The 25,823-nt window shown below is 41.8% G+C and overlaps 1 protein-coding gene across 1 annotated transcript in view; it reads right to left on the reverse strand.

The window, feature by feature from the left end:
• Positions 1–626: 626 nt before the first annotated feature.
• The window catches only part of LOC104253130 (long-chain fatty acid transport protein 6), a gene marked incomplete at its 5' end in the record, with an annotated part of 40,586 nt that continues 15,389 nt past the window's right edge, over positions 627–25,823 (reverse strand). Inside the window, 8 exon segments of the mRNA XM_059834017.1 lie at positions 627–803; positions 3,720–3,850; positions 5,672–5,769; positions 6,144–6,342; positions 6,793–6,883; positions 8,295–8,489; positions 11,836–11,960; positions 13,670–13,701. Of these exon segments, the coding sequence (XP_059690000.1) occupies positions 627–803; positions 3,720–3,850; positions 5,672–5,769; positions 6,144–6,342; positions 6,793–6,883; positions 8,295–8,489; positions 11,836–11,960; positions 13,670–13,701 (1,048 nt within the window).

A 25,823-nucleotide genomic window follows, 5' to 3' on the forward strand; every position in this document is an offset into this window, starting at 1 on the left:
AATCTGTGTTAGTTGTGGTGCAAGTTGTGAAAAATCACGACCACTAAATACTACAACTGTATTTTGACATAGAATGTTTATTTTCCATAAAAATCTGAAATTGAGCATCACATAAAATATTGCAATTAAATATTACATAATATAATTAACAGACATTGAACTGAAGTCTACCTGCAGTGCTTGCGCAGTATTTTGCTTCTGTTTCTGACTGCCCATTTTATATTTTATTATTGCCTATGACATTATTCATCTACTCATTTATGCGTTCTAAAAGCAGAATCAGTATGATGATCTAAAGGAGTGAAATATTCAGCTAAGGTAAAATACTGGTGGCTTAGGCAAAAATAATTTGAATCGGTGAGAAATGTAAAATAAAAATTTGCATGTGTGAGCACTGGAAGTAACATGAACAGATGCAGCGCAGCTTACACAATGCACGTAACTATTGTGGCTCTGTCTTACGAAGAGGTAAATTCTATCACATTAAAACTAATTTTATTATCTTGTGGTTTTAGAACAAATTATCTTGTGTTTTTAGAACAAATAGTGCATACTGGCTTTTGTTGAAAATATTGCAGGAGTATATTTGACATTTACTTTCTGTATTGTAGTTTTATTTGTATGCTTCATAAACGTATTTTGCCGGAAACCACATTCTTGTATAGCTCTCTTGACCAAGGAATATCGGAATGTGCAGGCTGATGCATGAAATACAGAGGTTCAGCTACAATTTCTGGATTAAATCCTTCATTCACCAGATGCATTTTCTGATGCTTGAAAGTTGCAGTGATTTGCATAACATCCTAACAAAGAAGTAATTCAAGTAAAATGCAATGTTCCATTTCAGCCTGTGTCAGTGAAAACTGGATGCAATTACTGAGTAAAATGAATCATAGCATTTTACTATAGAATGTCTTCAGTTAGACAGAATGATCTGATTCACAGTTACAGTGAAATCTCAGTCTAAGTGCAGCATTTATTTCTTACTCATTTCTCTATCAAAGCCACATGCGAGCTTGGAAGTTTCTTTTTCAGAATAAGAATGTTCTTTAACTTTCATTGGTGCAGCTGATCACAAAATCTCTAGTTCGTGAGACACTTGGCGATGCTCTGCAGAGAGCTGGCTGATTTTATGGTACTGGCTCTCCTCTCATTTCCAGCTGTTAAACTTCATTTAAGACATTAAATACAAATATGCTAAACGCCTTCCTGTGTTATTTTTCTGTGTAAGCATTTGCTGTACAGCAGTTATTGAAATGCCAATTCATGAACAAGTTGGTCTACACACGATAGTCCGTGTACGAGAGCGGAAGTGGTATATAAAATAATCTCATTTAAAAGGTGGCTTACATGAAGGGAAAAGCTCAAAACACACTGTTCTCAAGCACTGTTATTACTTGTACGGTGTTTTCAATGTAGCCAACATTTTCTTTCACTTCTCTTGCTGAAACAGGCCACTTTTCAGTTCTTGTTTTTCCGTCTTGATCTGTAACATGCCTGATTTCCTCTTCACACTGCTACTCCATTTCCACAGCTCCCAGATCATTTAGTCTTTGGCTTCTGAGCTGAGATTGCTAATAAGTTTGCCAGCTCCTTCTCTCTTTTGGCAGCACTTAGGACAGGATCCACGCTTAGACCACCAAGTCATTTCACGCAGGCACCGAATAGCTGCCAGATGGTAATAATGTTCAGTCATTACCAGGTGGGATTGCTTCAAACTGAATAGCTAGCATGAATTTGTCTTGGTAATTATTTAAAAAGTTGCAATGATAAGATTAAAAGTTCAATAAAGACAGGTTCTAAATATTTTCAATGTGTATTATGAATACAGATTGCTGAGATTTTCTGTTTAAATGATCCCTTGATGTTATTTTAATAAAGTCAGATTTTTCTACATGGAAAGATGAGTTTTGGAAAAAAAAAAACCCGAAACCACAAAACCCCTAAAATCCTCAAACCAAACCAGAGCACAAATAATGCAAAACTGAAATCACTCCCTGCATGCTCTTAGAAACCTCTTCCTAATGTCCTTCTGCAAACAAGAAATAAAGTTAGCAAAAGTCAAGTGAAAAACCTACTATCTCAGGGACTCGGAGTACCCTGGTTCTTTGCATCATTGTCCCTGGGCCTCTGCTCTTCTTCTAGAGGCAAGTCAGGGAGGTTGAGAAGAACAACTCTCAGCCTGTCTGGTTCTCACAAAATCAGTCAACCATGGTTGCAAGTTATATTAGAAAGAGCCTACCTATGGACTGCTGAAAAATTTTCAAGATTGATTTGATCTTAAATCCAATTTTGCATGAGAATTTCATATTTTTGTTTGTCACTCTTGATTAGGATGAACTCTTTCTCAAGACACATCTGTTTTTTTTCAGAAGGGACTGAATTATCTGTCCACTTAGAAAATTGTGAGTTCAGCATTCATCCTATTATCCTCCCCTAAGACGGTTTTTAAAGGAACAATATGTTTTTTATAATTTTGAGGGGTTTTTTTCTAAGATTGGTTTTATCTGCTTTAATAAGAATTTACACATGTGTAGATGTTCATCAGTTAGTACTGGTAGTATCTTTGGTAGTAAGCTAGCTTAAAAAAGCTTTAGTCAGAGAACACATAAATGCAAACAGGTTTAATGGGTTCCACATATATAGACCCTAGAGCTCCATATGGATTTTCTCCATCTAATGGAACCATAAAGACAAGTCTGTTCCAAAGATTTTTTCCGAGAAGAGGGCACTGCTATCCTGAGGCACTGTAGCTAACCTATGCTAACTGCATTTGAAGATACATTTACTTAGTACAGTAACCTATTAGTGAAAAAACAGCTTTCCTCAATTCTTTAAACTCGCTAAAAATTACACTTCTCTCTAAATGTATACACTCTCTGTGTGCTTACTGTGTTAGGTTCCCATCTTGTTCTCAATCAAATTTGTGCCTTTCAGGCAATTTGTCAATATTTAGGGAGAGGCAAAACTGCCGAATGCCTCTCAGCATCCCCTAACAGCACAAAACGTTCTGCTCAAACTTTCAGAAGATGTAATGTGGGGCCCTTTCCTGCTCTTTGCAGATGATGCTCTCCTGTCCTGTTGCAGAAGGTCGTCCTGTGGGGAGTACACGAGGGGTGTATTCCTTGCACTTTTAAGGTGCCTGTTTAAAAAGAATTGTATCTCAGTTCTGCTTTTATACTCTGAAGCATGTGGGTACATTTTAGTTCTCAGATTATGAGACCTTCACTGTAAATTATTTATCTTTCTGTCTTTTGCAAAGAACTAGATATTTCTTTGATGCTTTGTCGATAACAGTGAATAACAATCACTTCAAGAACAACCATATTAGGAAAAGGTTTTAAATGGATCATGTAATCCTTTTATAAGAGGACACTCTTACGTGTAATATTACCCTTGTGCGTCTGCTTAGTCTTCCATTGGCTAGAAGAACACACTAGTTATAAGATGCAGAGTTTTGAAACAAGTTTGCCAAGTTATTTTCACATCTAGGATTTTTAGGTATGAATGGATCCTTAAAGCAAAACACAAGTTTAATTCATCAAATATTTGCTTAACTTCTTAATAATAACAGCAACAATGATTCAGGCTAGTACTAGCTTTTGTGTTTAAATTCTTGAAACTCTTTGTAAATGAATTCTGGCATTCCATGATTTTAGAGACCAATTTTCAGGTCAGACAGAAGATACATACAGGTAGGAGGCAACTGATTGTTTTACCATGATTCTCACAAAGCATGGTTGGGCGTAAGTTGGAAGGAATTCTACAACATGCTTATAAAGTCTTTCTCCATTAAAGGATTGGTCAGGTTTAAGCACAATAGCTGCCATCCCTGTTCTTCCTTCATAGTCTAAAAAAAAATTGAAAAATATTATGACAAGTAAGAGTGTATGTGAGTCTTGTATGACATTTGGGGGGATTTAGGACTGGTCAGAGCAAATATTTTGATATTGTAATATGTCTGCCCTATCCTCTCAGACATCATTGAGTATAAGATCCATGATGCTTTATATCAGAAAAGATACATGATACTTTATATTGGAAGACTGAAAGTTGCTTTCAGTGTTTTTATTCAATTAAAAAAATGTCACTGGCCTCTTTTTCTTAGGAATTCTGTATGACTGGCAGCTGGCTGCTGGGTTTTCTTCCTGCCTTGCTCAATCTTAACATTGGTAACATAGTGGCCTAATGAAATCAGAGTGACCATTAGTTCAATAAAAAGCTGAACGCACTTCCACAACGACTAGTGCAAAAGATGGACATAGACATGGATGAGACTGTACTTGGTTTATATAAAGTCTGGTGGCTATTGCACATCGTATAAGCAGTGCTGAATGTTTTCTGCAGACAGACAGATGAATGGCAAATAGGGGAAGTGCCTCTTAGTAAATTACAAGCAGCAAATTATGTTTGAGGTGAAGACAGAAACAAAACCCTTTTAAAAAAGATGTAACGAACATAGTTCCTGCTTTCTCGTTATTCAAACACAAGTAAGAATTCCAAACGGAGAAAACATCTAAATTAGAAGAAATGAACTGCCACGGTTAAATCTGTCCAGAATGAAAGAGCAGCTTTGAGGCATGGCCAGGGCACTGAGAAGATAAAATATGGTTGTTCCCTTTTCATGAAAATAAACTTGCAGTTCTTTAATGGGTAATATGCTATGAAGTCTGTATTGGCAATATTTGAGACTCAAGTTGATTCAGAAATACAAAAGACTATGCTATCTTGATTTTGTTAACACTACAACCAGGAATGGATGTGATTCTTAAGCTCTTGAGGTTTTGTTTCTATGTGCTATTCACTGCCTGAGAGAGCAATAGCCCTTTGAGGAGTTCTTGTCAGCTCCAACTGTAGACGAAAATGAGATATGCTTTCCAAGTTACATTACAGTTCTATTTGCATGCACTTGAGGATGCTGTCTCTCACAAATGAGCATATTGGTATTTGACAGCCACGTGCTGATCAACCATTCAGATTATGGCCTTTTGTTAATTTCATTATCCTATATCCTCTTTCTTTGAATCACTCGTGTCTCCCATCTCTCGGTGCTAGGTAGTAGCTTGTCTCTTAATAGCTGCTTCTTCATGTGACTAGTTTCTTTTAATACTAGACTTTGTTTGCCTTCATCCAAAGGAAACATAGAACAGCTCTTCAGCACCACAAGAAAGTTTGCCTTCCTCAAGCTGTTAATTCAATGGATACCTCTTCTGAGCAATTTTCCACCCCGTCTTGTAATTTAGTTGCCTACAGTTTTTCAGCATGATACTGTATATTTTTATGAAGCACCACATGTGATTGGGAACATTCCAATTATGAAGAAATATGGATCTTCTAGGACTGTACTTACACGACAGTGACAGATGTTTTCAGACATGTCATCTTTTAATATGCCCCCTGTTTTAGCATTGGTTTATAACTTTGTACTTCTCAGGTCTCTGTTACGAGTTTTAATTCATCCCAATGTTTCTGCCATTCATTACATTCAGCATGTCATGTTTATTAACTACAGCATTTTATTGAAACTGGAATTTTAAAGCACTGTAGGAAAGCCTGAATTGCTGAGTTGACACCATTTATTTCCTTGCATATAAGTATGCAAGAACAGAAAGGATAGAATAGGAAATTACTGATTTCATTTTATATTCTCAAACTATAGGGAATGTCTTACTTTTTATGCTTACACTGTAAACATTAACTTCTTGGACAGAATCCATCATCCCAATGATCTCCGTGACTTCTACAGTGGCAACGTTTTCTCCTTTCCACATGTTGAAAACAATTTTTAAAATAATGTAGATACTAGCTAACAAATCTATTCTATACATGGCTATATGTGATGGAGCACAACTTTTAATTGTTATTCTTAACTGAAGCGTGTACACAGAAAAATCCTTTTCTGATATAGTGCCATCTCATTTGAGACCCCAAGCTTAAGAGAAATGGAAGTGTCATGTGACTGAAATTCGAAAAATTCTACTGTGTTGGTGTGAACTTTTGGTGCACTTTGCTTGCAACCCTTAGTGTTTCTGTTAAAATGAAATTGATATTCACTAGGTTCAAGGCTGACCTGTGTCATCCAGTCCTGCATACGCATGATTTCTTCCAAGCTCCCTGGATTTACTATTGGCTCTGTACTGTAACTGAAAGTGTCTCCCAGCCAGTCAGTGAAGTAGAGGAAGCCATCCTCATCCATCACTAGGAGGTCTCCTGTGTTAAAATACACCTGTTCTTTCACCAACACATTATGCAGGAGTTTCTTCTCTGAGGATCCGTTCTTTCCAGCATATCCAGAAAATGGGGCATCCTGAGTAACTTGGGCAACTAGAAGACCAGGTTTACCTGCAGGCCATGAAAAGGGGATGCAAACCCCATATTTACAGTGGGCTGTAAACATCTGGTCTCAGAACACAGCGTATCTTGGAATTCCTGTGCCCATTTTATTTGGAAAAAAAAGCAGCACTACGAAATCTCATTTGTTGAGGAATATGAACAAGGTTTTGCAGGTGAGAATAAAATCATTCTGAGCCCAGAATATTGATGAAGTTCTTACATTATCGTGGATTTGGATATTGGGGTATATTAAAAATATTTGGTTGTGTTATTGGGTGTATTAGCAATAGATCCCTGTTTGGATCTATTGATAATATATTTTTCCTGTGTCATTTTCAAGTTCTGAGCGTATGTCAAGAACCTGTGGCTCACAGAACAGGGAGTTAAATCCTGTCCCAAAACATCAGCATCTGAATTGAGGTATCTGTTAGTTAATAGGTAACAAATATTTTTCCTTACCTATGGGTGCTTTCTTAGACCTTCCGTTTCCATCCTTCATAAGTTCTTGTTTCCAGGCACCATATTTCAGCAACTCAAAAGAATGTAGGAACTAAATAAAAAAAGTGCATATGCATACTTAAAAACCTGTCTTACTCACTTTCCACTTCTTCTGATAAAAATTGCTTTGAATTAATGGATAGCACCCTATTGACTTTGGAAGATTTGGAACAGCCTGAAATGTACTGGCAGTATTCTGAGAAGCAATGGTCCAAAAGTGTTCATGTCATGGTAAGCAACACTAAGTATACGTACACAGATGAAGTGTTCATCTCCTTTATCGATAAAAAGAAATCCAGTCTTCTAGAGAATGGTCAGATTAAAACCGTTCGTAGAAAGTAAAGCCAAACAGTGCTGTTGATCAGTCAGTTTTGCTTTAAAACTACCATCCCTTTCTAAGTAGCAGGTTAACATTACTGGAATGCGAATCAAGAAGATTCTCTGTCAAAAAATCCAAATTAAGTTTAGAGACATCTCAAAAATTACTCCAGCTAGATCCAAGTGGAAACTTACAGCTCAATGGTTTGATTTAGGCTTTCCTGCCTTCATCCCCTATCCACACAGTTAAGATTGCTCAAAGATCAAAAGCATTGCAGAGTTGTTATTATGGCCATGGGAAGGCATTTTCGGCATCTCAGATTAAAAGCAGAAATCATGTGGAAGTCATTAATCTGGTTTTGATGTTAACTGATCTGAATCTTTAGTATCATTTGAACAGTATTTTATTGTAGTATAATGTTCATGATTCACAAAGAGTCTGTACAAGTAGGAGAAGCATTTGAGACTGTCAAGGCATTTTTATGAGTGGAAGATGTGTATCTCCAATGAGAGTTTCAACAGTAGTCATGTATATAAATTTTATAGTTCAGGTATCTTGAGATTTGTATTTTTTTCTCCTTCATTTGCTGAGAATTTTGATTTTTTTTTGTGTGTTGCTTATCTTGTATCAGACAAAGTGTGACACTGCTTTTCATGAGTGAAGTTGCAGTCAAAGAGTAAATCTGTGTAAGTTTGCTCTGGAACATGTATCTCCTGATTCATACCGAAAGTCAAATCGAAGCTAATTTCTGCCTCATCATTTATTATCTGTGGGTTTTCAGGATTATAAGTAAACTTCAACAAAAGCTATCATTAATCAGTCCTCTGGACAAGCACTTCTAAACAGTCAGGTTTGGTTTTTTTACATTCTGGGGAAAAAGTTGGATACACGAAGCAGTAGTTTCAGCTTCTGTGGACTTGTCCTGTGTATTTATGCCAGCTTCATGATATATGCACAGATAATAGAGTCAAGTAAGGGGCTAAGAATAAGGTTTCTGTTTCCGTGAACCGAAATGTGCCACATCTGGACTGTAGTAAGCAGGTTCTTCCTTGCGCACTTTCCTGCTCCTCATAGTTTCTGTCTTTCATCTGCTTTTTTTTGGTTGGCTGGTTAATTGGTTGGTGGTTGATTTGATTACATTTACCTTTGAGAAGATGCCAGCACGGCCCACAGCTCCTATTTTATTGGTCTAGTTCAAGAAACTAAGATTTCCTTCTGTGGATCCATGGAATTCAAATATTTTAATTGGGCCAAACCTCATCAGAAATTCTTTCCAGTCAGCAGGTCTGATACCGTTTCCTAGAGCAATGCGCACTTTGTGAATTCTGTCCTCTTCTTTCTGGGAACAGCCAAAAAGAAACATTCTGCAGCTGAAAAAAGTGAGTCTAAATACCTAGAGTTGATCTAAAATTTTCTAACAGAACAATTTTCCTTTCGAAGCTGCCACTTTTACTGAAATACTTCACAGAAGGGTATTTGTTTTGTAAGAATCACACAGAAAATGATCAGAATTCCTGCTGGTCTGAGGTTGAAGGATTTTTGTAAGGTGAAAACTTTGTTTCTGTAGTTCTTTGTATTTTAACTTATACATTCTACAACTGAGATGTACAAAGTTTGGAAGAATTATTTTATCTTCAAAATATAAACAAGTAGGTTTTAAGTAAGTGCCATTTCCCATAGAATGGAAATTCCTTTCTGAACTTAAGAAAGGAATTTTTCTGCATAAATAAAATCATGTCTTAGAAAACACTTGTGACAGGCTATGGTCAGTTCTACACATAATGATACTTGGCAGTAAGTTTTAGACCTCTGCCACGTTGTCTGCCATGAACGTGAAAAAGTAGCAGATTGACTTAAAGCTCCTTACATATCTCATTCGATTAGGTGCAGTTTTTAATCTTAAGTCCAAATTCAGAAAAGATGGTAATCAAATCTGCAGTCAAAATGTAGTTGTTAACGTGTCCTTGTTACAAGTCCATTATGTCATTATTGTGGCAAACAACTGAAATGCTTACTAACATAAATGTGTTCTGCATTGGGCCAGACTGCTCAGCACCCTATATCTAGGACTGTAGTCAAGACTCTACCCATGGAAAAGCTCCCACTTTTTTTGGAGAGGTAGCTGCGATTGAGTGGTTAAGTTACTGCCATGGCTGAATGACAGCAGAGAACAGAATTATTTCAGGTCCACCGGAACGGTTTCTTCCAACCAAGTAAATGCATTTTGTTTCCATTTCAGTGTTATTTTAAACTTTAAAAATCGTAAAAAGGTACTTGTTTTCTAAATAATATTAAGGTGATTTTAAAATGGAAAATTGCCAAGAATTACAGTGAAATAGTTTAGCAGAATCAGTGTTTCAACTTTTTCACCGTTAAAAATATTCACCTAAAATTGTTTTGCGAACTCTGGATTAACAGACAATTTCATTTGATCCAGAACTGCATTTTATGGCAGATAAATCATTTGCCACAATAGGATCAGCTGGAATGCAGACTAAACTCCACTTGTTCAAAACAGGAGTGGAGAGTGCCCTGCTTCTGCTTAATGAGCTTTGTTTCTTTTGCAGTTTTAATGGTAAACCTGAAGGAACAGCATGGTTTGATCACATGTTTGTGGTCAAACGCAGTTAGGAACCAGCTGGCAGGCTGGTTGGGAGAGTTGCTTCATGCCTAATATTGCCCCTTCTTCAGCACTTGCCCTGCAGGATGCAATAAAGGTTTTTATTACTTACTTCAGAATAGCTGGTGAGACTCTAGGACTTAAGAGTAAATCTCAGGAACTTCAGAGATTGTAAGCATAGGAGAAACGGTTATGCTTACCTTGTTTCATCCCTGGCATAATGATCTGCAGGACTTCCCTGCATTACCTTGAATTCTAAAATATTTCTGTTTTAAACGTTGAATGGCTCTCTTTAAAAACATGTCCTGGACATACATTCTGTTTTGTTTGTTACCTTCTATGGGATACTGTGTTTAAAATTTAATTCTGATAGGTACATGGATGCTGGGTAGGCTTCCTGTAGACATATTAGTCAGAGGGTAGTGCCTGGAGTCTCTGCCTACATCCAGAAATCCAGGAGTGCCGCTGAGTTCCCAAATCCACGTTCTTTCCCAATTGTAGTGGGAGACCTAGGGATGCTCTGTGCAAGGAGGTAAGGACAGACATCCTGGATATGACCTAGAGCATACTCCAACAGGTCCCTCATCCAGGTAGCCCAAGCCCTGGGCAACACCAGCCCTGCTGTGCTCTGGCATGCCACAGCCCGAGGAGTCTAGGTGAAATGCAGCTGGCTGGCTTATTAGCCTGCACTGGTTTCTTTCACTGTGGAAGAACCTGTGTGGTACACTAGAGGTTGTATGTATTATACTTTGGTAAGATACCTGATCTTGACAGGACTCTGTCTTTACCCTGATCCGCTTCTGTTGGCATCCTCAGCTTCCTCAACTCAGCTAGGCCATCTTTCTGTTTTTGCCTCTTCTTGCCAGTTAAATATCAGTATCTTCTCTGTTCAATTCTTGTTATTGAGCCAAGTAAAGAAAGTTCTTCCTGCCTTTTCCTGCAGGAGAGACCTTTACACAACTGGTTTGGCCTAGCTAATTGTTCCTTTGTTTTTTTGATCCATGGACTGCTGACATAATGTTTGTACAGACTTGAGTTCTGGCCAACAAACAGCTTTCCTGGCTTGTTCCCTCTAATACCTTTTTGTCTTTGACCCCTCTCCTACATCTGGACCACACAATAACAAGTCTCTGTTCAAACCAGCTGGTGGGTTCTCTCAGATGTTCCCTTGCTGCTAGTTCTTGTGCCAAGCTCTGACCAATGCAGTTGGAGATTATTTGAACCTTGTGCTTGTACGTGATGTTTTCTGTGGTAGGTAGGAATACTTCTTGTCGCCTCTCTTCAGTAACTTCCTAACTCCCAAGTATAAAATTAAGAAAATTAACTAACCTTTTCCACCATCATTGAGAAACAAGCGTTGCAGTGTGTTTGCGGCATCTTACTTTTGTCCTAAATCTGGTCGTCATTTAGCTGCCGGGTTCTTCAGGACTTCAGGGGCGACCAAGAGTTTGCACCACACTATTAGTGCTACGGCTTTATACAGGTAAGTTTATCATCACATACACAGCCGTGGAACAAAATGTGCCTTTGGAACACCTCTTCAGAAAAAAATTTAAACAAACAAAACCTCATTCAGGAGTTTCAAAGCCATACAAAAATTAATTATCAGCCATTGAATACTGAATAGAGTAGCCTTCTCTTAATAAGTAACTAGTTTGGAACAGTCCAGTGCAGGTGGTTAATCCTTTAATGTTTCATGCTCTCATTTGATCATTAAGTCTGATAAAGCTTTTACTGCTTATACCATTTCCTTACCGACCTGCCACTTGCCTGTCACTCAGATGAAAAGCTAACAAGCTTGGCTTTACAGAGGAATTTATGTTAGTGTCTGGGCATAACTGTCCCATCCTGTCAGGCTTGTTTCTACATAACCACTACATTTGCTGATACAAACTCGATTGCTATAGTAGAACCACAAGGAACACAAGACCCATATTTTGTATACGCTGGTAAAAAATTATCAAACATTAAAAATACTATACCATTGAGAAATGGTAAAATCTATATGACTTACAAAATACAGATTTGCTATACTTTAAAGCTGCATTTGCAAACAAGAACTTACACTGGGCTGCTTACAGAGGTAGCAACAGAGTTCTCCTATGTACAGAAACAGTGTAACATCATTACTTTCTACAGTCATTCAAAACTGGCTTGCAGAAAATTTCTTCTTCAAAACACAAGTTGCTCCTAGGTGATGAAAACAGACAAGAAAATTCAAAATAACATTTAAAATCGATCTTATCTTCTAGCACTATTGTTAAAAAAAATGTTGTCATTCTCTGAATTCAACTAATGATAAATTCAGCTATTTAAATAAATTGTAAGCTATTTGGAGCAAGATCTTTCTCTTAAATGTGACTAGCGCAATGGAGCCTTGCTGCTTTTTCTGAGTAGTAACTAAAACCTTGGAGTATCAGAAGCAGTAGAAGCAAACCTTTTAGTTGTCTCGAGTTGTTAGGAATAGGTCAAAGCCCAGCCATTTTCTTTCCGTCAAGATGGTAACTGGTGTAACTCTGAAAAAAGAGAGCTTGGGATGGGGGAGAAGGTAGCTCACAGTTTCTCTATTTGTGTGAGAAGCGGTGGAAGGGAAACGAGCTCAGAGTCTGTATTGTTTCTGTCTCGCTCCCCTTTTCCTGTTTCTTGTCAACTCATCATGCTGAATTTTTCGTTTCTGTGGCCCTGAAGTTCCTTCAGAGCTTTCTATTGCAAAAGCCAACTCATCCTAGACCTCTCATGTCTGCCACCCCATCCCTTTTTCACAGTTTTTTCTAAGTGTTGTCAGCCAAGAGTTTACAAATGTCCTTATTTCCATACTTTCCAAAATTCCTTTTTGCCTGAGTCCTGTTTGTCCCACATAAAGCTGCCCAGTGCCTTCCAAGTTCTGAATCCCTTCTAGTCCACTTGCTCCTAGCTTGCCAGTTCCTCCCTTACCCAGGTAGTGTCTCATGCAAGACTTGAAGCCTTCTCAGAGCTCTTCAGCCTCATTCACCTCAAAAGTCTAGTCATTCAAATCCCAGCCCCTGCAGAGTCACCATCTCAATGGCCCCACCTAAGAAAGTTGTTACCCTATTTTTTCTGCTCCAAGACAAATGATAGCTTCAAACCGTTTTATACACTACTTTTCCCATTCTTTTTTTGTTTTGGCTAGGCAGCAGCAGTCTTGGGATCAGTTGCTGTAGCCCAGCATGCCTGCCCATGCTGTTCCCTAAGAAACAAAGCACTGAAATGGCTTTTAAAACAGTTCAGGTGTATACTTAGCATACCAAAAACCAGCATCTGGGCAAGACTCTAAGGACAGGACAGGAGGACATACCTGAAAAAACACCTGGTTGCTAGCTCTCTACAAAGAACACCCATTTTCAGAATCAAAAGGGGAGGCTCCGTCGTTCTTCCTTTCCTTCACTTTAATATAAAGAATCCAATTCTGTAGGTGTTACTCAAATATGTGACTCAAAAAGCTCCAACACAGATTTAGTTGACCTTATTCTGAAGGTTAGTTAAAGCTTCCGCAATGCATTTGTACCTTCTGACACTAAAAATCAAGCCTGACTTCTGAGATGCCTATGTGAATGCCCTTTTAGACTCCGGGTACAGGATACAAATATGATTCTAAGTTAAACCTGCAGAACATACGCAGTGGTATGAGCAATACACAGACCTCAAGTCATGTTATGGTGGATCGATGTAATGATTGGCATCTGTTCTAAGCTTCAAAAACTAGGCATGTATCTTAGATATTCTTTGCAGGCCGTAGAAGGTGATAAAAATGAGAAAATGACGAAAGTCTATTGGTAGACATAATATTTGAGTTCCTCACCAAACGGAGATACTTACCAAACAGCAGAATGTTACAGCATCCTCAAGTTAATGAAAATTCACTAGAAGGCAAAGATTGCCTAATTCAGTGCATCCACTGATGCCGAGAAGCACTCATGTGGTACAAGGGAAGAGTGAGCTAGAGCATATGCTGAGAAACTGCACCACACTGAGTAAATGCTAAGCAGGCAGATAGAGCTCTTAGATGAGTGATGATAGCGGCTTTTGGGAAACCTGTTAATGGGAGAAAAGCAAATAATTATAAATGTACTGCTTGCGTTAATAATTTGGCTGCAAACAGAACTATGTTTGGAAGGTAGAGGGAGAATTGTCTTTTCTTCCGAGTCTTTGTCCCGTCTTTTAGTCTTTCCCTCATGAGTGCGTCTCCTTAGTCTCTCAGCTTCTTTAGTCTTTCTGCCTGTAAGGCTATTAAATCCTCTCATCTGCTTTGTCTGTGGGAGAAAGTCCATACCCTTCACAGGCGAGTGCAGACCGACCGTGCACACAGTGTTCCCTCGCCACAAAGCGAGAATGGGAAAGCTTCTGAAGAGCCACTGTGCCGCTCGGCTGCTATTTGCCATAGGAAAGACTTTTACAAAGTTGTTTGGCTTGACTAGAGGAAGGATTCCCCTTTGCTTCCCAGTGAAGTAAGGTGAAGCTTCATTATTCAGGTCAGTCTCAGAGGAACAATTTCTCCCAAGGCCCAAGCACTTGAACTGGCCATATTTCTTTCTAGTATAGACCTGTGAAATTCTGTCACTATGGAATCTGAGCAGCTGTGAGAGACTGACTTTATTGGCCTTATGTTTAAGAAATAAAGTTCAGCCATGGAATAGCTATGGGAAAGGTCACTAACTGGAATTACGCCCTTGTTATGCCAAGACAAAAATGGTTTAAAGTGTACTATGCTTTTAACTAAAGGAATTCCTCCCTATCATGGCTTAAAAATTCAAGTTCTGTCTTTTTGTGCGCCTGTTTTGTTGCTAAATTTATACCAGCTAAATTTTCAGAGAGCTGCAGTTGTACTTTGTTAGTACACATCCTCACCTGTACTTCCTGATGTGAAGATACACGAAGCAGTGTTTCTAGTGTTACTGAAAACTTTACGGTGAGATGGAACAGGGTGATCTGGCACCTTGTCGAATTTGTCTGGCGTAGTGTGAAGATGCTGGAAAGGAGAGCTAGTGCTCATCAGCCAGACAGCAACATTATTTTCCAAGAGATGAAAAAGAAAGTCTTTCTCTGTTGATCCCAAACAATCTGCCAAGTTAAAGAATTTATAGGCTTATTATTAAAATAATTACAACTACAGACCCGAGAAGCTGCATTGGCATGATAGACACTACTGCTGCGTACAGTGAACCTGCATACAGCAGAACTAACCCATCTATTCGACAGTGGGGGAAAAAATCATGGTTTAATTTCCCTCTATTTATCTTGTGGATTTAATTGTAGTAGGTAAAACTCCCTGTTCTAAAACAGACAAAGGACTAACCAGGCTACATGAAAGAGTTTTGGTCTGCAGAGTTGTTTCAGGATTAATTTACGTTCGCCCTTTTCACACTTGAATGTGCACAGGAAGGCCCACCAATTCCTTGTTTCAGAATTGTTTGAGTGAGGTACTGTCTATGGGGCAGAAACATTAAATACAAGCTAAACAGAGGACATGAAAGGAAAAACGTAGAATATATAGATGGAGAAGAAAAGGAGGGAATATTAGGAAAGAGTGACTCCTAAGAAAGAGTATGCGTCTCTCTGAGTGAGACTACAGTCATACAGTCAGCTGCAGTCCAGAAGCCATACTGCCCTGACCTGCCCTACGCCTGGAATGACAAGCTTGATACCTGCTTTTGGCTGCAGTATCCTGGCGGTCCCACCTCGCTTGCTTCTGATTACTGGACTTGAGGATTCTCCAAAACATGCACAAAGGCTACGTGCCCAGGAATTTATAACACACTCCATAAGAAGGAGCTGCTCAGGACAGTGAAACATTTTCTTAAATCTAGACAAACTCAAGGCACGCTGGAGAAAATAATTATTCATACACTGATGAATAACTTGGGATTTAGCTGTAAATGCATACAACTCAGTTGTTCCCCATCTTACCCAGTGCATGCTGAATTGGCAGTCTAAGCAAAGCCTTTGTATTCTTCTTACAATATCGACTAATGGTCGAGTTTTGGCGTGGTTTGGTTTGGGGTTTATTTGCCAAGGCGCTCTGTCAAAGTAAGAGGGAAGTGCTTGCAATGTGACTGTGTTACTTCTCCTTTGAGTTCTTCTCCCCAGGTTTCACACAGGGGCATTTTGCTGCACGTGTATCCAGATTTGTATCTCTGCGTGGTCAGAAACAAAGTTCCTTGTTCCAATGAGTCGGTAGGCTCTGGTGTACTTTCCCTGAAGGCAGGGAGGCAGGGGACATCCTGGAGAGAGAAAGAACACACGAAGCATTCAGTCAGTTAAAGAGCAGGTAAGACTCTCCAGAAATGTTCTGCAGTCCCAGGGAAATGTAAACAGCCCTGTGTGTTGGCCCCGACGTCAAGTTCATGTCCTACTTCTCTGAGGTATCTGAGATGTCCCTGAGATACCTGAGGTACATAGCCTTTAGGTAATTGCCCAGGTAGGTAATATTACAACGAGCCTAGAAGTGCGTACAAGACCAAGGATCTCTTGCATACAAGACCAAGCCTTTTAATAGCCTTCTAATAGCCTTAGTGTTTTGAACATAACCTCTGCTCTGAAATTTGGAAAATTTGCAAATTGCAAGTTGCAAAATTTGCAGAATTGCAATTGAATTCAAGAAAATTGGTCGCCAAAGTGCCTGGCTTTGGTTTGTCGGGGTTTTTTGGTGCTATAGAGTCAGAAAGTGGGGAAACCTGGAGTTTTGTTTACTTACTCTCTCTGCTTTGCTCCTCTTTGTTTCTTTTCAGCTTTTCCTCTGCAGTCACCAGGATCAAAAACATTTCCTCGTAATGAAAGCTGAGATTGGTAAGCGTCTCTGGGTGTTCAGAGCTTGAGCTTGAAGTAAAGCTTTTTACTTCCAAAAAAGTAGGTGCCCAGGAGGACCTCCAGGGCTTTTTCTGCTTTCCAGCCAGGCAGCCTGCCGCAGGTGCTGGTGCCTGGGGTTGTCCCTCCCCAGGTGCAGGGCTTTGCGCTTCCCCTTGCTGAAGTTCTTGGGGCTGATGCCTTGGCAGGGTAGGACCCTAGGTTGATGCAGAGAGCAGCACCAAGTGGTGACTCGGCGCAGGAGGAGGGATTTGGGTGCCGCCGTAGGGAGGCTGCACCGGGCAGCGCAGGCTGGTAGGAGAGCGGAGCCCCGCGGCGTGGGGGCAGAGGGTGCGGTGAGGAGGAGGACGGGCCTGGGCTGATGAGCGATGGGGCACGGGCTGGCCCTGGAGACCCCCCGGCTGGAAACCTCTGTCCGGGGACCAGCTGCAGAGATGCAGGCCTGGAGCTGGGCCGCACTTGCCTGCGGGCAGTTTATTTTGATTGATAGATCTGGGGCCTCCTGATGGACTTGCAGGCCGGCTCGCGCCCCAGCTGCTGGCCCGGCCCTGGTTTCGGCAGCTCCTGGGGCCTGGTCCTAGTTTGGCCGGTGGGGTGGCCTCTTGGGTGGCTGGCAAGAGTCCGGGGAGCTGCCGGCCCTCCTCTTCGGGGCTCGCCGAGGCCCTCCAGGGGAGCGGTCCCTGCCCCGGCTGGGAGTGGAGGGACCTGCCCCAGCCTCCCCCGCATCCTCCTGCGGCTCTTCCTGCTCCCCGTGGGTGGGAACGGGGGCGTCGGGGGGGCTGCTGGGACCCCCACGAAGAGCAGCGCTTGAGGTGCCGGGGCGCTCCTCTTCGCCGGCTCCCGCAGGGCTGCCGGAGGGGCCTGGGCCAGGGGCAGGAGACCCCCTTCGGGAGGCAGCAGGCCGAGGGGCAGCCGCAGGGCTGCCCTCCCGCTCCTCGACGGCATGGCCGTCCTGGAGGCCCAGCAGGCGGTGGGCCTCCCTGCTGCAGCGTTGCACGGCGACGTTGATCAGCTGCCGTACGAACGTCGCCGCGCGATCGTGGAGGCTGGCCTGCAGCAGCCGGACCAGGACCCCTTCGTCCAGCCCAAAGAAGCCCACAACGGAGAGGATGAGGTCCTCCAGCACAGCTGCCGTTGAAGGCTCCCCCGCAAAGATCAGCCCCAGCTGCTGTTGCAGCCAGGGCAGAAAGCGCTGGAGGAGAGCTGGGTGGTCATCCAAAAGGGAGGCCCAGGTGTCGGGCTGGAGGCCGCCCACTGGAGGCCTGGGCCCCGACTCCACCGCCCGCGGCTGGGGTGTTACAGGGCGCGGGGGGCTCTGGGTGGCTGGCTGCCTGGGCGCTCCTCTTGCCTGCCGGGTGCCGGTCGACGCTGATGCCGACCCAGATGGTCTCAGGACGACCTCTTCAAAGTTATCGTCCGCCCGCACCGAGTGCACGATGGACTGCACTCTCCTCTTGCAGAGGGGGCACTCGGGCTTGCTCTGAGCCCACCGCAGGATGCACCCGTAACAGAATTGGTGGAGGCACAGCATCACGTAGGCAGCATCATCCCAGCTGTCCAGGCATACTGGACAGCGGTCGCCTACCTCCATGGCCATGCTCTCCACTCACTGCGGTGGGCGGGGGGAGCCGGGGGTGATGAACTGCTCCCTCCCTTTGGCGCTGCAGCAGCGGGTGTTGTGCTGGAAAAGGAAGAGAGGCCACGGTCACTGGGCGGCCCGGCGAGGGGTGGAAGAAATGCCCAGGTCCCTCAAGAAGGAAACCCTCCCAGCTCCCCAGGGTGAGGTTTCCCCACCCAGCTCACCGCTGCTGCTTCGAGCGCGCCTCCTGGGTGCCCCGGCTGCCTAAAGCTGGCAGGGCCGGGGAAAATCTGCTGACGGCTCTGGGGTCACGCACAGAGAGCTGCAAGCAACAGCTCCCCACTCAGGACACCAGCTCCAAGGCTTTGCTCAACACTCCAGCCTCACAAGCTGCTCAGCTGGAGTGTGGGCATGAGCCAGCTCAGTGGGACTCAGTGCCCGCATAGGAGCAGCGAGGGTCGCCTGGTCACCATCGCTAGGTGACACAGCCCATCCGTCGCTGACAACAGAACCCATCGCTCGGTTCTGGGGGGACTCGGTGACATCAGGGTTTTCTGCTCTCTTTCTGCCCTAGCTGGAGGGCACAAGGGTGATCCCCTTTGCTCAGCACCCACCAGGCCTCATGAGGACACTACATCCCACATGGGGTCCCGGCGTCATGTTGACAGAGCAGAGGGGCTCAGGGGAGGCAAGGAGGGTCTGTGGGGCTGGGGCTGGTTCAGCATGGAGCGGAGCAGAGGAGGCATCGGGGCACCTCACAGCACACCCCGGTGCCTATGGGGAAGGTATCAAGGGGATGGGGACAGGGCTCTTCCCAGCACTGCCTGGTGGGAGGGTGAGAGACGGCGGCACCTCCTGAAACTAGAGAGGTTCAGGCTGGAGGTAAGGGATCAAAAGCAAAATCCCTGTGAGGATCATGAAGCACTGGAGTGGGTTGCCCAGAGACGAGGTTGGATCCCAGAGCCTGCAAATCAGCCTTCAAGACCTGAGTGGCCACAACCCAGAGCATCCAGATCTATATTCGTTGTTGACCCTGCCCTGAGCCAGTGCAATTCTGTTCTCAACATGGCGTCCGATGAAATGCCGAGAGACCAAGTACTGGTTTTTAATACTGTTCCTCCCTGGTTGCAGGGGAGCTGCCACAAGGCACCATACGTGCCAGCAACTCATCTGGGCCCCATGAAACTCTGGTGAGGGTGAATTTTGGCCTTTGAGTTTCTTATGATATCTGATGGTGTTCAGAACTTCAAAAGTTTAGATGTTCCCAAATGAAACATCGCAAAGCTGATGTCCTTAAAGAATAAGGCAGCCACTTAAATTGCATGGCATATATTTCAAGAACGGTCTTGGGAAACACGGACACTTTCTTCTTCCCATCTCCCCTAGCAGCTAGTGCTGGAATATTTTGTGGAACATTTTAGGCAGCCACATATCATCTACATATACGTTCCATAATTTAACGTCTCAATATTCCAGTGTCGTCTATAAACATAGCAGCTCACGCCACGGTACAAAAGCAAACCAAACTGCTTGATGTTTTGGTTTAGCCTGACAACATTTGGCCACAAAACATCTTTTTCATGCTTTTGGAACTTGTCATTCTAACATGCCATAGAAGACCTTCCTAAGTGCCCACTTCATGAAGAAATGTAGCTAAGTGCAAGGTAGTATTTCTTTCTTGTAGGTCATATTAATAAATGAGTGTAGCAGTCACTGTAAGTGATCCAAACCATGCCACTGAGGTTGGCTCCTTTGCAAGTAAGCTTTCATACCAAGTCTACTCTAAAAATTCTGGGATGTAGATTCTGCTCTCACTTGCAACAGGGTACCTACCTAAGGACAGAATGCAGCATGTAACTCACAATGTTACTTGCCAAAAAATCTTCCTTTTCTTTTTTTTTTCCTTCTAGTGTGAAGAGTTTTGCATACACTTAAATTTATAGCATACAATTAAGAAATGTGTACATTAATAACAGATCATCTTGTTTTATGCATTCTGCACAAAAACGCACTGCAATTGACAGGTATTAAAATGTGACACAATTTGTACATTTTTAAATTTTGTTACGTAAAAGTATTTTTACAATTCAACATTAATTAAAGAAATACAAATAAAATATTTCAGTACAAAAAGATTTGTGTTGTTCATACACTGAACGTATTTAAAAATGTTCTATACCAGAAGTATTTTACAATGCATTTGAAGGAATTACAGCGTTTTAAAGAACTCTTTCACTTGTAAAAAGGTGTCAAACTGGAAGTGGCATCCACGTCAGTCCACCATGGTGGAGAGAAAGCAGCAGTTTCCTTACATGGTGATTTCCATCTTGTTTGACACGTGTGAAAGCTGAATGGAGTTGTGGGTTTTACCAGGATGGGAGCATAAGGATTAATTCCTCAGTTCTCTCCACAGGAGTCTCAAAGGGTCAAAAAAAGGAAGGGATGAACAAGAGCACTTTTCATCTCTGCAGCAGAAGTTGCAGGACGTGCAAGAAGGATTAGGCCTCATCTTGTGAAAAGGTAAAGCCATGTCCTGGCCCGTCAGCTGTGCAGATGCTCAATGAAGGTTCAGATCCTGCTGTGCCCACCTTTCTCGTAAAAGGTCTGAAAAGCAATCAGATTTTCGGAGTGTGTGGTGATTTACAGCTGGAACAATGTTGTGTGCAACTCTGTGTGAGGAAGTTATCATAAAAACAGTCAAACTAATCAGACAAATGGTTCAGCGTGTACAAATTTCTGTATGAGCGCATCTTACTCCTCTTATTTTTGAACCCTTTTCTGCTTGTAGGTCTGCAAAATGCCTTACCTAGTGGCTAGTGTGCAAGTCAGTTTTGCCATTAAGGGAGGAATACTTCACTAAGGTGAGCATTGAAGATACTAGGAGTGAGTCAGTGAGAGCTGCCAGGGGAGAATACCTAGGAAAGGGCATAAGACAGAGGCGAGCAAATGGTGGTACTTCTGCAGCACGCTCCCCCAGCAGTTTGCAGCTCAGAGACTTCCTGAATGTGTCTTTGTGTGTGAAAGCTCTCCAATGTGCTTTTCTTTTGGGGGCTTGGATTCCTTGGTTTTGAACGTTTGAAAAGCTTCATATGCGCAAAACTGAGCAGCAAGAAGTTCCGTTGCTTAATTACACCAAGAACCACCGCCTGCTTACTTTCAGTCATCCATCTGCTGCTTGCATTTCATGGCACCTTTCTTTTCATTACGCTATTATCCTAAAATACACCGGTACATTGTGTGTTGCTCTTATTCAGGCTACCCATATCTCTCGCTTTGATGGGGGTCACTGTATTTGCCACTCAGAAATTATGGAGGTTCCCCAATGAACAACCGCTGTAGAAGGTTCACCCAGTTGCCAAGCCGCATCTTTTGTCTGTTTATTCTTTCTTCAGATCTCTTTTCTTTCCTTGCAAGTGCAGCTACCTCTAGATCAAATTTAATCTGAAGAGGGCAGTATTTCATCGATTTTGACAAATAGTTTCCCAACTTCTAGCCATCTCTGTTATTGAGGGGAAGAAATGCATTTCCTTCAGCTGAAATAGTAAACAACAATTCTGAAAAAGAAACTTCTTATACACTCTATCAGTGTTGTATATGCACTAAAAGCAAAGTTTCTATAGCTTGCTATAGCTGTTCTGCTAGAAGCAATAGCAAATGTTTTTTCAAAGAGGAAAAATAAAAACCTCAATCACTGTTATTCTGGTGTTTGCCCATTCTGCCAGAGACATTTTCTCTTCCGTTATGGCTGAAATTGTTGTATGAAGGATTTTGTGCAGGCAATTGTTACATTTAAAAAAAAACAGATTTGAAGCCAGTTGTGCTGCTTGCTCTTCCCTTGGGGCTGTCTTTTGGACAAGCAAACGGACGTGAAAATGCGGCAAAGTGGGTATACCCCAACCATTACAGACTCCATGTCTCTCCTGTATTGACTGGCCCCAGCAAGTTGATTCTCATCAGAGTTTCTTAGGTCTGGTATCCTGAGTTAAACTGACTTGGATAATATGGATGAAAGGTGCGGCATCTCAGGAGTACCTTGTAGTTCAGACCAGTGTCAGAACCTAACAGCTGAGATGGAATATAGTAAATCAGAGTCTATGTAGTGTCCTGAGCAATATGTTAAGATGACCTTCATGATAGTAAGGGATTTAGCTTTCTACAAGAGAAATATGAAAAATGACTGTACTTGTTTTGCAACTCCGTAGAACAGTTTCCCGTGAAATGTTGCCTCGAGAGATTAATGTAGAAATTTTAGGGGTGCTCATTTGATGTGACCACGTAAGATTAGGCAACCATCACAGCGGGCGTAGTGAAAAGCTTCTACATTCCCATCACTTGCGTCTCTGAGGGAAATGGAGAAACGCAACACGTTCACTGGATTGTGGTTAAAGTGGTTGCCTAATTTACAAGCAAAGAAGTCATACTCTGTTAGGAAGGTCTTTGTGGGTGCATTTTGTGTGAAATAAACTAGTTCAGCAATATTCTATGTAGTTCATGAGATATATCGGTACTTTTCCTCCCTTCCTTCCACCTGTTAAAGGAAGGGGTCTTAGCTGCCAGGAGTGCAAGCTTCTAGAAAAGCATAAGACCTCTTCTGAAGAAATGCCAAATCATTTCCTCCTTTTATGAATGAGTTACTTCATGTCTATCGATAGTCATCTATGTTTTGAAGTAACTGCATATGTGTCTGAAAGGGACCTGGCAATCTTACCTTTCCAGCGATGCAAAGTTTCCTGTTCTGGCTCTGCAAAGCTGTGAGATGTGAAACATTTCTCTCATGTTGTCTGTTGTAAATGACAACTGTTTCAGTTATTTATGTGTTTAGAAGCTTGTTACCCCGGAGGTGGTTTAGTGGACACAAAATAGGAAAAACAACTACACGGAAGAATTATCAAGTGCTTTCATACAAGACTGCGGGTGACCGCTGTCTAGTAATTGACGTATACCTCAGAGCATGCTAAAACCTTTCTAACCAAAGAACTTTGTTTTGTTTCAATTTCTGAGACAGTAGCTTTTAAAGAAGCAGAGTAGTTTTCTTCTGGTGTCATTGTATTTTAGTCAATTTCCTTTTTATTAATGCTGTTACACTCCAAATGTGTAATTCTGTTGCTTCATAGTGTTAGGATTTTACAGTTCCCTTCTATCTCTATTGCCAGTTCTCTGCCTGAAGTTACTGTGCTTATTGCCTAAATCAAACATATGAGGTTCAAAATGGCAATGAACTGAACCAGAAGCATAGTTTCTTGTGTTGCATGCCTATTTCTGAAATACAACACTCTAACAAGCAATATTTTTTTTAATCCTTTCACGTATTTTTAAGGTCTTGTGAGTCCTTTAGAAATACAGCTGTGTGACGTTTTTCACTCTGCCCTCCTCCCACTTTACACTTTAAGAAGAAAAAAACAAGGATAGGAAAATGCGTAGGATGGATTAGGAGAGGAAGGGGTGGGAACTGCCTGTGAAAGAAGAAGAAGAAACCTAACACAGAAACTGGTAACAAATCCATCTGCTTTTCTGAAATCCAGCGGAGAGACTTCTCTTCATTTCAGTTGGGTTAACTAAGGCCTCCCAAGGAGGAAAGGAAAAGCCCTTGAATGCATGGGATATGCTTTTGCTTCTGCGTTGGTTTCTAGTAACATCTGAAAATAGGGTGACAGACACCGATTAAGCACACTTACGGAGGTGCTTTCTGAGGGAAGGGCTGGAGGGAAGGGTATCTCTCACTAGACTGGTTTACATAATGAAACAAACCAGACAAATCCTGAGTCTTCTCGAATGAGATAAGGGGACACAGATCCCCAGTGCTTTTCCACTTTTCTTCACCTGTTTGTTTCAGTTTTATCTAATAAAGGAGCTTACCTTTCTGTATACATTTTAGGTAAAGCTATGTATCTAAAGTAAAAAAGCTTTAGTGGTGCAAATTCTTACAAGATACTTTTCTGGTCAAAACAGTCAAGGAGCCAACCCATCCTCATCAGCAGTGCTAATTCACTTTTAAAAACGAGAAACAAGAAGAGATGGAAATCTCATAATAACTACAGTGGTGTGAAGGATTAGTGTTCGTCCCTTGAATTTTTTAGCTCTAAGTAAGGACTTAACCGATACTTTGTAGTCATAGTTGTTTTTAATATTTAAAACTATGGCAGGAAATTTTGGACCATGCTACATTAATGAATTCTTAAGGTGAAATTGCTTCATAGCAGAAGGGTTCATAGATGAAAAAAATTAATCAAAAGAAAAAAGCAAACATAGGCCTTGGTTATTAGTACACAGGCAAATCAAATTTCAAATGACTTTGTACTTGGAGTAGGCTTTGGAGGTTCCTCTCTCTCTCTCTCTCTCTCTCTCTCTCTCTCTCTCTGTTTTCCCCCCCTGTGCTGGTACTGGTAGCAAGTTTCCAGTAATCTGCACTGTTTGTTGTCAGTGTAGTATTCAAAAAAAATATCCTTTGGAAGAGAAATAGGAAATGTAAACTAAAAAACATTTTTACACATTGTCAGTAGTCTTAAAGAGAATTCTATTGTTAAACTGTTGAAGGCTGTGGGTTGTATTGGTAGTGTTAGTTACGGCATTGCCCTGGGTGTTTCTAGTGGTTGTAGTTCTGACAGCTGTATAGTCATTCCCAAATTTTAATCTATATACTTGTATATTATTATTCCCAAATTCTTACACAGGAGTATGCAAGCAAGCATAGCAAAGATCTGCTAACCTGCTGTACTGTTGACAATGTTGGGTATGAGCAACTATATATGTTTATACCCGCGTCCATATGAAGAGGGTATGTTATATGTTTTAAATGTAAGTCATAGAAATGTGTATTTACAGTTGTTTCTATTTCTGCATACTTTTATACAAACAATTACATATTTTATGTCACTGCTGTCACATAGCATGATCTAACTTACTCCTGCAAAGCCCATGAAGCACATACAACACAACTGTTGAATGGTTGTTTTACCTTGGGTGTGTGTATGCATGTTCTGTGGACACAGAGGTACCAAACTAGAGCTGAGAGAGAGTGAAAAGAGGGCTTTGAATATTCCTTTGTGTCTTCTTTTGTAATACTGTACTGGGGCTCAATAGTTGAGAGAGAAGTGAAAGAGGAAAAGTATAGCTCTGTTGTGCAACACCACCTGAACAGTTCTTCTCATGGAAACTTGAAAAATAAGGAATGGGAAGATTGTTTGTTTGTTTACTTTTCCCTTAAAGGGCATAGTCATTCACTGTAAACCTTGTATTTGTTTTGTTTAATAAAAAAGGAGTTTAATAAAACTGTCTTAAATGTTGAGGCAGGAGTATGAGTGTGGAGGACTCAGAACTCTGTGTGGCTCTGTGGTTGGGGGTTAGACAGGTGCCAGATATTCGGAAATCATGTTCTTTTTCTATTTTTTCCTCCTGTGTTTTTTGCATGCCCTGATACTTTTCACTGTGACTGTTCTGCTCCCAGACCCCTGACCAATTTTGTGTTTGAGAACAGATTTTACAAAATGCAGGGGCTCTGAGCAGCTGGCAGATGCAGCCTTCGGAAGTACTGACTTTGGAGTACCTTTCCCACTTGCTTCTGGTGAGGGTGAAATGTGTAGTGTGTATGTCCTTCCCTCTTTGCCATGACTTCATTGCCTTTCCCTGTGTACAGCCTTCCCCCTCACGGAGTG

Source organism: Gavia stellata, chromosome Z (genome assembly GCF_030936135.1).
Source record: "Gavia stellata isolate bGavSte3 chromosome Z, bGavSte3.hap2, whole genome shotgun sequence".
NCBI classification, from domain to species: Eukaryota; Metazoa; Chordata; class Aves; order Gaviiformes; family Gaviidae; genus Gavia; species Gavia stellata.